General features: G+C 55.5%; 1 protein-coding gene across 1 annotated transcript; it reads left to right on the top strand.

The window, feature by feature from the left end:
* The first annotated feature begins 844 nt into the window (after window positions 1–844).
* On the top strand, window positions 845–9202 carry CSUI_010912 (ubiquitin carboxyl-terminal hydrolase). Its single transcript, XM_068071013.1, has 4 exons — window positions 845–6145; window positions 6755–7127; window positions 7680–8207; window positions 8842–9202. The coding sequence occupies exons 1-4, from the start codon at window positions 3215–3217 to the stop codon at window positions 8964–8966; spliced, it is 3957 nt and encodes a 1318-aa protein (XP_067917011.1). The 5' UTR covers window positions 845–3214; the 3' UTR covers window positions 8967–9202.
* Window positions 9203–10781: the final 1579 nt, after the last annotated feature.

Raw genomic sequence — 10781 nt, 5'->3', positions numbered from 1 at the left:
AGAGTTGAGCAACTGCTAGCACCGTTTTCCTAGGAACAGTAATCTTTCACTAGCAGAACAATTTATTCTCTCCCAGTCGGTTGCCTGAGCACGGCGTCTCTCTCGCCGTCGCAGGACGTCCGCCCCACGAGGAACCAGTGTATACTCTCTGCCTGCAAAGCAGGTCCAGCGCCTTCCCGGTACCGCAGGTCTCTTACGGCACCGGGCGACCCAGAGCCAATACACGCCACAGAGCTTTACCACCGTGGGCAGTGCTCTCGGCTGCCTATCACAGCGTTGCTCCAGCAGCTCACCGGCTGACTATTAGCCGAGTGAGTATTGCAGGCTTTTTTGCGGGCATATCAGCAAGCTGGCGTGAACAACAACAGAACAGTGTGATGCAAGCTTTTGCCCCGGTGCGCAGAAATCTGAAAGGCTTATGCAAAGTGCGGCTACAGAGGTGGCTCCGCCGGCCCTACTGGACAAAAAAGAAAAACCCAAGCCATGTGGAAGTGTAGACCCACTTCCGGGGGTTGACAAGATCAATCCTAAGCGAAGTATCGCGTCGCGTCGTCTTGCCAATTTGGCCTGGCTTGCCAGGTCAGCAGTCCGTCTACTTCATCAGTTCACTACCAAACGTCTTGTCCGTGAAGAGCACTGCAACAGTACCCTTCGCTGAGCTACCTGCACCCACCACTTGACGTTCGTGATTTGATGAATGACTAAGCGTTTGAAACCTAAATCACGAATGAAGGCGCCCTTCGTAGGACTGGGTCAATGGAGTGCCATCTCCCTCCCTGTCGATTCTACGTAGCCCCATTTTCAGGTTTCTCGGGGCAACTTTGTTCCCAAGCTTCTCCGGTCTCACTGCGATACTGGTACCGCGAAGATGCTGCCGGGTGGCTCGCGCGTTCATTTGTTGCTGAGACGCATGCCGTTTCTTGCTTTAAGCATTTTGTGTCTGAGTGTCGCTTCTTCTTAAGGCTGCGGGCAGGGCATCGCAAATCAACGTCCCGAGCCCCGGGCACCGTGTCCTAACTGACTCACGGCCTCCTAGTGTTTTCGTCTCCTTCTTTGGACACCGTAGGGCGTTTGTTTGCATGCATGTCCGGTGCGGCGTTTCTTACTCATGCACTTTCCGCTCTTCCGGCCGGCGCTTCTGCTCGCACTGGCTGCGGCAGCTGCCTTGATATTTTTTGCTCTGATTCTCCAGCGCATACTGCGGTCCCGCTCTGAACGTCGGCTGGCCCGGTTGTTGGCACAGCAGCTTGCGCAGCGCCAGCTTCGGATCCCGCCAAACTGGCGCGGCCGGAGCATCGCGGCGAGCGAACGCAGCCCGGTGAGCCGATCTCGCGGGTCAACTACGTGTGGGCCAACAACGGATGTATCGGTCATATCCTCCTCTATTCCTTCGTTTGTCACCTCCTGCTGCGCAGTTGAGAGCTGCCTGGCCTCTCCAACTACTGCGCGTGCCGTCTGTCTGGACGGAGAGACTGAACGGGAGAGAGCTGTCAAGGGCGAGACTCCGAGGGAAGAAGCGCCTGCACATGTAGTGGATCTATACCCCCCTGTGTCGTGTTGACCTCGGCATATGTGCGTTTTCCATTGACCCAGCCTACCAGCGTGCGTGACCGGGCGCTGGATCAGGGGCGGCGTCGTGGAACAGTGACTGTACGTAGAGGACTGGAGAACGGGCAGCGCAATCCGGACAGCGTAGATGGCCCAAAAGCAACGACACCCACACTATCCGGGGCCTCAAGAGTTGACAGGGCGACGCGGTTTCTCAGACAACCCTGCGCCGGCGGATCTCCACTGCAATGAAACCCATGCGGGCCTTTTTAACGCAGGCTGTGTATACAACGAGCAACAGAGAAGCTCCGGCCGACCGTGTCCAGTGTCGAATCGGCCCAGCCGATGAAGGCGGAGGATTGCCATTGAAGGAAACTCTCGGTTGCGTCGCGCAGGCTCAAGGGTCTCGGAAGACGAAGCTTTCGTATGTCAGCAGCTACGTCTTCACGCGGATGTTGTCAGCGGTTGAAATTGGTTTTTCGTGGTGCCCCCCGTTCTTTTAAAAACGGATGAAAGGGAAGGAAGGCGGAAGTCGACTCTTTAGGAATGTATGAACTTGTTCTAGGGCCCGAGACTCACGGCCTTTGCACTCGGCTGGAAGCTACGTTTTTTCTTGTAGTTTCTACCGCGTGACCTTGCTGACTGCGTACAAAGCTTTTCTTTTCCCGTCGTAAAGGGGTTTTGATTTCTCTTTTTTCGATGTCGTTGAAGGTTGAAAGTGAAGTCCGGAGTTCTGCACCGGCGGCTTTCGTGTTAACCCGTTGCCTGTGGTGTTGAGGTCTTTTTCGGCGGGCTGTTTAGTCAATTTCGGACTTTTTGACAGGCTCTGCAACGCTCAAGTTAGCGCAGACGTCGTTATTGAGCGTTTGTGTGTAGTCGCTGTTTTCGATGGCAAGTCGGTGCTTTCGGTAGGACTGAGAGGCAGAAACATGCTACTGATGGCTTCTGTCAGGACGCGAGCGTGTTCGTCCCTTTCCACTCTCCTTTCGCACATTACGACAACGGTAGCCCAAGCCGGGGTCTCGGACTACATCGATAGTATGCGCCGCGCAGTCTTTCATCGGAGTGCAGAGTGTCCGTGTTCACTCCGTACCCAGGAGGAACGCGCTGGGCAGAGGCACGTCCAAAAATAGCCGTCTGGTCGCTAGGTGGCCTGTTCGAGGTCGGGCCTGCTACTTGCGACATCAGCAAGGCCAGGCCCGTCAAAACATAAGTATCACAAGGGCTTCTCAAACAACACCCCGCTGCTTACACACGAGACGACACACGGGTGGGCGCCTACTATCTGCCTCCTCAGGGAATGACACGGACGTCGCATGTCAACTGAGACTGGTACAGCGGAGGCCTCAGCCGATTCACAGAGCACCAACCGTGCTGGTGGAGCGACGGCTGACACTCCAGAGTGGAGTGGAATGAAGCCGGAGACATCTAGCAAGGGTTCGGACGCACACCCGTCAGGCGTAGCGCGGAGTGTATCAGCGTTCCTCTGGCCACGGGGTCTTTTTTGAAGCGGAGTGCGCGAAGAAGTGTTGAGGGACCAGCCGGTAACGGATCAGGAGTCAGACACGGCTTCCGTCGTAGAGGCGGGCTTACACCGAAGCAGGTTGCAGCGCGGGAACTAGAGGCTCGAGAATGAGGTGCTCAGTTTCTCCAGGTGCCACGCAAGATGGAAAACGGTGTACGACGGATGCGCACATCTGCACTTCGAAAGAACAGTCAGCCAGCAAAAGAAGAGACGGTTTGGGGTGCTTTTCTGATGCCATTTCCGGTGGCGTTGTGGACATCATGGCTAAAAGAGTTAGAGACACAGCGGCAGGTCACAGAAAAATTTCTTCCGTTGCCCTTGCACAACCCTTCGTCCTTCTGCTTCTTGTCGGCCTCGCTACAGGCGTTAGCTTCCCTGTCACCACTGCTTGAGCTGCTCCACTTGCTTGCATATCTCCATCTTCTTCAGAAGGGTGTGGAAGGAACTGCCGCTTCGACTCCCGATGTCTCGCCTTTTTGTGATCTCGTATGGGGGCCCTCTCTCTACTGTCATACGTCGCTCTACTCAGCTAAGCGTCTGTATTCCGAATGTCAGGGCCAATCCCCTCTGGTCCAGGGCACGACTCTGGCTGGCTTTCGAAGGTTGGTCTTCAGCACTGAGGAGAGACCTCACGCAGGGCTAGAACCGCGTCTGCGAAGGCCAATGTGTGGGGCAGCTATCAGGCAGGCCTCGTGCCCGGCACCTCGTGCGTTCGTACATACTCTGTACAAGTGCTTGCTAACCTTGAACGCTGGAATTCCAGCCGTGTCTGCTTCTTTTCTGGAAGCTCCCAAAACGCCATTTACCCTCTCCGGTATTCTGGGCAAAGCAGCAGGCGAAGGCGAATTTCAAGCTTGTAGTGATCAGCACATGCTCGGTCGCGCGGGTGATGAGACGTGGTGTGACAAGGGGAGTCAGCACTCCGAGTGCGGTAGCCTGTCTCAAGAGGATGCTCTGTGGCCGTCGTCTGGCACGAAGGGGAAAACAACGCAGTCTTTGCTGAGCGTGCTCCGACAGCTCGAGTTGGGTCTGAAACAGGCGGGACCGCGTGCAGTGAATAGTGCGGCATCGGATGGTGTTTTGTGTAATAGTGGTATGGCTTGCAGGCCGGAGAGAGACCTCCAACACGATGACACACTCGCTTTGTCCCGCTCGTACGGCCTTACGCGTGGCCGGCACAGCCCCACAGAGGAAGAAGCCAAATGTATCCCGACGGCTGCGCGCGAAGAGCACAAACACGACGAGCCCAGGGGGAGTTGGTGGACCGCAGAGGCATGCATGGATCGACAAGCTAGTCCTGGCTCCTCATCGCCAGGCATCTTCAAGGGAACAACAGAATTCATTCAAACTGAGACAGCAAACGAGTGTTTATGGTCACAGTTCCACGTCGGTCCAGTAGAGCCCGGAGGGGCTGGTGTGTTGGAGGTTCTGAAGGCCCTTGGTGAAGCGTCGTCAGCGAGCTCTTCCAGCCTGAGATGGGAGAGGCGCCGGATTGTATGGGAACGCGAGCGCAGCGAGTGGAAGCGCTTGCAGGGAATAGCAGGTGCTATACACAGGCAGCTGGAGAGTTCGATAAACCAGCACCTTCCGGGAAGCAGAAAGGATGCTGCTGGGGGTCATTCCTCCATAAAAGAGCAAGACGCACACGAGCTGCTCCAGGTGCTTCTCCAGGAGTTGGAAGAGGACTGCCACGCAGCGGAGGAACTGCAGTTCCGGCTATTAGAACGGTTACAAGCTGCTTTTGTCCAGGACAGATACTCTCCCAAGAATCGTTCCTCGGTGCCCGAGAACTATTTACACCGTCTCACAGGAAAAAAGTCAGTCGACCCCGTGGTAGAGAGTGAGGATTCCCGGAAACTACAGCCACGATGCAGCGTACTGCCACAGAGTGACCCGTCTACCATCTCCCTGGATCGAAACCAGGCGCAACGCCAAGCTGTTACCTCGCACGGCGCCCGGCTAGGAAACGATAGGGTTTCAAGAAAACATCAGAGTGACGTCTCTGTAGGCTCCGAAGCTGATGTACCGCCTCTTCGAGGACGAGAGAATGTCTTGGGTGAACTCGGCATTGATCGTAATCGGTCCAAGGTGGACACCGGGTTTCAGACAGGACAGCCGATGTGGAGCGTCACGCGTTCCTCGAAACTGAAGGGTGTGTTCTCAGGACGGGTGACGCTGTGTACGTATTGTCTGCACTGCGGTGTAGGCACACCCGAACGTTCTGAGCCGTTCTCGTGTCTGCAGCTCTCTCTTGCTGAGTTGCTCTCCGCACACTGGGGCGCTGCGATGCCGCGCCGAGTCATGCTTGAGGAACTGCTCCAGTCGTCCTTCTCCCCCGAGAGTGTCGACGATGTCATTTGCCTTCACTGTTCGGCAGTGCAGACCACCGAAGACGTGCGACGGGAACTAGAGAGGGACATCCTCCTTTCGGCTGCCCGAAGGTCGTCGCCTGGCAGTTGCTTGCTCGCCAGCTGTCCACACTTGCCTGTGTCAAAGGGGCAGGCCGGCTTGGAACCGTCTAGCGAGGTCGTTGGCTTATCGACCCTAGGCTCAAAAGCGCGTAGCACCGCAACTGCACAGTATGCTGAATCTAAAGAGACCGGAAATCCTTTGTCTACGTGCGACGTCTTCTCTTCAAGATTAAAGGAGCCTCGTCTCTTCGAAAGCATGAAAGCCGCTTTTGGGCTTTACTCTCCCTTGTGGTTGCTGCCTGGTTGCCTTGTCCGGCGTTACGTGCACCGCTGGGCTATTCTTTCCCGATTGCAAGAATACACTTTCCGCGTCCAGGGTGGAAGAGAGCAAAGTCGTCGCCTGCTGCCACTACGTTCTTCTGTAAAGGGAGAGACAAGGAAGAGTCTTGGGTGGATATCTGGGAGAGATCTTGCTTGTGACGCAGCCCGTACGGATCTTCGCTGCGCCGGAGATGCGGTAAATCTGCGCCAGCTTTCCGACGACGACGAGCGTGAATTAGAAGCGCTGAGCGACGAGGCAGGTGACTTATGGATGACGGTTCGTCGACCGAAGGTGATATTCCGGCAGCTGCGGCAGCTACCGGAGGCACTAGTTATACAGGTACAGAGGCCTTTACATTCCGTAGGTTTGGGCTGAATCGAAAATTTCTCCTTCTCACGTGGTCGGGAGGCCTGGGTTGAATGGGCCGACTGTAATCGTACGTGGTCCGGAGGGCTGCATTTCTGTGTAAGCTGCTCTTGTACGCCCTGACCAAGAGAACAGGACGGCGGGGGCACGCGGGCGCTTCTACCGCATAGCTGCTTGACTTTCTGGTAGGCAGCTCTGAGAGGACGACGTGATCGCTGTAAGCCAGCTACACACTCCAAGAACAGCGACACCCCAGTTCAAATACCCAGGTCGATAGTTGCAGTACAGGTAAATTGTCGTGTTTTTTTGAGGTGCTTCGAACATCTGTGTTAAAGAGCGCTTAGCCTGGCCGTCACACAGTTGCAGCTGATCACAATTTTCCGAGAAACTGAACCTGAGAGCTGCCTTTTTACCGTATTGGCTCCATGGTGCCGGCTATGCTCCTTGGCCACCGGTACCAAGGGCTGATCTACGTCTTGCGCCCTCTTGTGCTCTCTGGAGGCTCTTAGATCTTGTATGGTTTCTTGTACATCCTTAGTGCACAGTGGGCGGTTCAGGCACTTGGTGTCATTTCTCCTCTAGGTCAACTCGTTAACTTTAGGTCCCTACGGCGAGGTGCGCAAGTGTCAGCAGCGTTGCTCTTTTCCTCTTCTTCTGAACATGGGGTCTTTCGTCAACTGCTCTTCAGAGGGCAACAGTGTGGAAGGAAGGCCGCCACGGCAGCGTCCATCGCAGGCACCTCTTTCCAGCCTGGGCAGCTGTCATTTCGAAGAAAGTAGCGAAGCTGCTAGAAGCGGTTCTTCTTGTTTCGGTCCCGCCAGGAATCCTGCGCGGGATCGAGGACAGCTAGCTGTCAGCAAGACAGATGCAGAGGCCGGCAACGGGACCCGTTTGGATTCTCTAATGAGCGAGCTTGACAACTTGTATGAGCTCAGAGCAGTCGTGAGTCATCTAGGTAAGTCAGGCAACCTATTGTGAAAAGCACTGTGTGGTTCCCTTCTGTCTTTTTTGTGGATGGCCTCACATGGGTTGGAACCTGGGAAACGTCTAAAAATTTTGAAGAGAGAGTGCCAGGAGGCCACATCTAAGAAGGGACTAGGACTGTATTTGTGAGCTTCATTTTCTCGAGAAAAGCGGGAGGGTTCATCGGCTCATCAGATCTTCGCCTACAGAATTTGAACCACCGCCGCAAGGTCCTGCGGCTTCCGATAGTGCAAGTCCTCTCCCTTAGGGCTGTGGCGTCGAAGAGTAGTTTTCGTCGAACTCGGGCGTCGGTCCAGGTGATCACCCTTCTCTACACAACATCTCGGAAGCTGGGCTCGTTCACACCAGAGAACTTCGAGTTGCCACGTTGGGGGAACAGATGTGAGATAGCGACTTTGTTTTCAGAACGGCCCCTGTTTTTCTTGGTCCTCTGCAGAAGAAGAAACAAGTCGTCGTACTTGATTTACGAAACGGCGAGCTGAGGCTACACAAGCACTCATGTTGTCTTTGTTTCGGTCGCCAGGTACATCCGCGTCCACCGGGCACTTCGTGTGCTACAGGCGCTGGGATGCGCGGGCATTCATGCCGAGTCCGGGTCTACGGCTGCTGTGTCACGAGTTCTTTGCGAACGCTACCACACCGTACCCCCTGGCCTCTCCATCTTTCTGCACAACCAGTGCCGAAAACTCACGAGTATTTCTGGCAAGGGGTGCCCGAACATCTGAACCGCCGGTCCATTCCGGTGGCAGTGAAAGTCACGTTGTACACGGGGAAGCGAAAAGCTGTGACCCGTCTTCATCTCTCGTGAGCGATGTCAAGGACGACTGGGCACCCGGGGGGGGGGTTTGCTCTTACGCCTCAAGGGGAAGGGAAAAAGACGCACGAACACTCGCTGACGGAGATATTCCCACAGCGACCACCTCGTCAGAAGTCCCGTCTACCCATGGAGAAGCCTGCCGCCGCGAGGTCGCCGGTGAAGGAATTCGGGGGGCGGCTGCCGAGTGCGTGCGCGACAGACTGAAACTCTGGCTGTCTCAGAGTACCCTTTCAGGTAATGCAGAGAATCCCTACCGTGTGCCGGACAGCCAGCCAGATGTGGCTCTCTTTCGCGTTCAGTTGTGATTTGAACTCCCCGAGGTTTCTCTTTGGCGTCACTATGGAAACCCGCCGTCGTTAGAGAACCATGTAGTTGAGACTTTCACTTCTCAGGTAAGTCCGCACTTATTGGACTAGATACCTGTTCGCGTGCGGCGTGGTTATATAAAGATGGAGAGTCCTCACGAAAATCCAACTAGCCCATTTTCTTGCAAGCCAAGGTTCGGGCATGATACGCCGAACGCTAGCTCAGCGTGCCGCATCAGTAGATCACATGTATATTGCTACTTTGACGCGCGCAGCTTCAGAATGAAGACTTCGAAGCAAACCCCGGGCGCAGTGGAAGAGTCTTTCTGAAAAGGCAGCGATCCTTGTACAGAAGAAAAAGAAGGCTTGGCACGCAGGCATCGTTGTATTCCTCAAGTCGGAGAGATAAGTCGTCGTCTCTTGCGAGTGCCGGAAGCCCGGAGACTTCACTGTCTTGAGGTCGACCACCCGCTGAGCGGGGGAAGGCTTTGTGTGTTGGAAGAACCTGTCCGGGAACGTGGCTGCACCACGTGTTTCCATCCTGTCCATGTGTGTGTGTCCAGGAGCGTCCACAGCTTCTTTTGTTTGCGCATCAGATGCTTCTGTCAGGCCTGTAACGATGGAGGAAGTTATGGAATCTCAGCCCTACCTTCTCTTCTATCAGCGTACAACCCCCATGATTCTGTAGATTCATAAAGACTCTTCTCCGACGCGCTCGGACTGGTGCCGAGGCCCAGTGCGCCACCGTCGTCTCGATGGGTTGACCGTGGCCAAAGTAGAGATCATGGACCGCGCCTCTTCGGTTCGAATAAGAGGAAGGGCTCGGTGCTAATGGATGAGCCTACTTGCGTTTTCTTCCTAGCTAAAACTAATAGTCAAGGCCGCGTCAGGAGGGATTACCACGTTGGTAAGAAAGCATTGTAGAGCTGTTCTCTGGTGTCTAGGCTCCGAGTCTCTTCAATCGTGTGTCGAAAGGTGGTGGTATCGTCTTAAACAATTATGACTAACTGCTGAACGCGCTGGCCAGAGCACATGACCCTTGCAAAGGGCGACTCCGTGTTTTCCACGACACGTTGCTGACCGTCAGAGCGAACCCAGTATGAACGAGGAAATACAGAATGGCTGTGAAGAAAGACCAGCCGCGAAGCATGCAGCTACGCAGCGTCCTTGACAGGGCTCGCTTACCAGTATCGCGACCACTGAAGAACGGCGTCGTCTCCTCCCGTCACTGAACCACGTGCGCGGGTGGGCTGCTAATTTCGCCGCTGGGTGGACTGCCTTTTTGGATGCGCTTATTCGGTGCTTCCAAAGAACTCGTTGTTGAGCCGTTCCACAGTGGCGGCGCTCACTCGTTTATCAATCAGTCCGCTGTAGGACTCCAGCTTGCCCGGCACCACACTAGAATAGGGCAACCGTCAACGACTGGCGTCCCGCCGTCAGCACCGCCTCTCACTGCTACCAGTGCCTGGAGGCGCTGGGGCTGTTCCACCGCCGCGCAGTGCCACCCGATGACCAGGCAGAAACGCCCCTTGGCGGTGGTGGGCCAGAAGCGGCTAATTGAAAGAGAGAAAACTTTTTGGACTCATCCTAGTTCAATAAGAAAGGTAGTTATGTAGTCTCATTTCGGACTACCTGTCAAGAAGGCTGAAACGCAACAGCACAGTAGACCGCAGCGCTCGACGTTGGCCAGCGATCCGACGCAGTTTCAGTAATGGTCTCTTCGGTCGGGGCGAGTTGATTGGCTTTGCTATGAACAAAGGTTAAGGTGCCTAGCGGGGCCACCAAGCGACTGGGAGAACTTACTCGAAAGTATATGCTTGATAAGGCTCTGACCCCAGCCAAGGCCGCCGCCTCTACGCCCGATCACGACGGACGGCAGTCCGGGGTCACCGATGGCAACGTGTACAGGTCACCTGAGACGGCCCCTGACCACTCCAGGAAGGAAGCCCGATGTGCGTCGGGAAGATTCCAGCGGAAGTGACTACCAAAATATGTCAGAAGCCTTTTCGCGCTGCTGGCCGCATCTGTCCTCCGACCTCCTCACGTATCACCTCCGCGTCACTCTATGATCGGGCCGCGTGCGTGCCCTGTACCGATTTATGTAGCTCGGGGGGAATTATGCTGTCGGCATCGTCACAACTGGCTCACGTGGGACGCATTCGGAAGCGAGTGAACGGAGACGTCTACGGTATGAGCAATGCTCGGGAGCGGAGGCTTCGTCGTTCGTCCGGAAGCTCCGAGCTTCTCCTCCTCTACTGAAGGACTCAACACATGGGGCTACCCCGCGGTCAGAGCGCCACAGAAATCTGCGAAACACGGGAGGGCCGCGGCAACACACACTTCTCTCGAGATTACAAACACACCCGCTTGTGTGCGCAGTGTTTTGTGCGCCATGCAGAGACCCGTGGTGACTGTTTACATGTTGCGCCGCCGTCGGCGCACTCGTAACTCGGTCTCTTGTACAGCTGCAATCAATTCCGAACGGGCCGGGGCTTTTCACAGT

Source organism: Cystoisospora suis (assembly GCF_002600585.1).
Source record: "Cystoisospora suis strain Wien I chromosome Unknown contig_8848, whole genome shotgun sequence".
Taxonomy (NCBI): domain Eukaryota; phylum Apicomplexa; class Conoidasida; order Eucoccidiorida; family Sarcocystidae; genus Cystoisospora; species Cystoisospora suis.
Note: the sequence above shows the minus strand (reverse complement) of the source record. Positions and strands in the feature narration are given on the sequence as shown.

What these genes read in the sequence shown, in the direction of transcription:
- CSUI_010912 (XM_068071013.1), top strand. Translation starts at nt 3,215, where the DNA reads ATGGAAAACGGTGTACGACGGATGCGCACATCTGCACTTCGAAAGAAC. An exon ending in AGCAGTCGTGAGTCATCTAG is followed by an intron (nt 7,128 to 7,679) that starts GTAAGTCAGGCA and finishes TTCGGTCGCCAG; the next exon opens with GTACATCCGCGTCCACCGGG. An exon ending in GTCTCAGAGTACCCTTTCAG is followed by an intron (nt 8,208 to 8,841) that starts GTAATGCAGAGA and finishes GTGTGTGTCCAG; the next exon opens with GAGCGTCCACAGCTTCTTTT.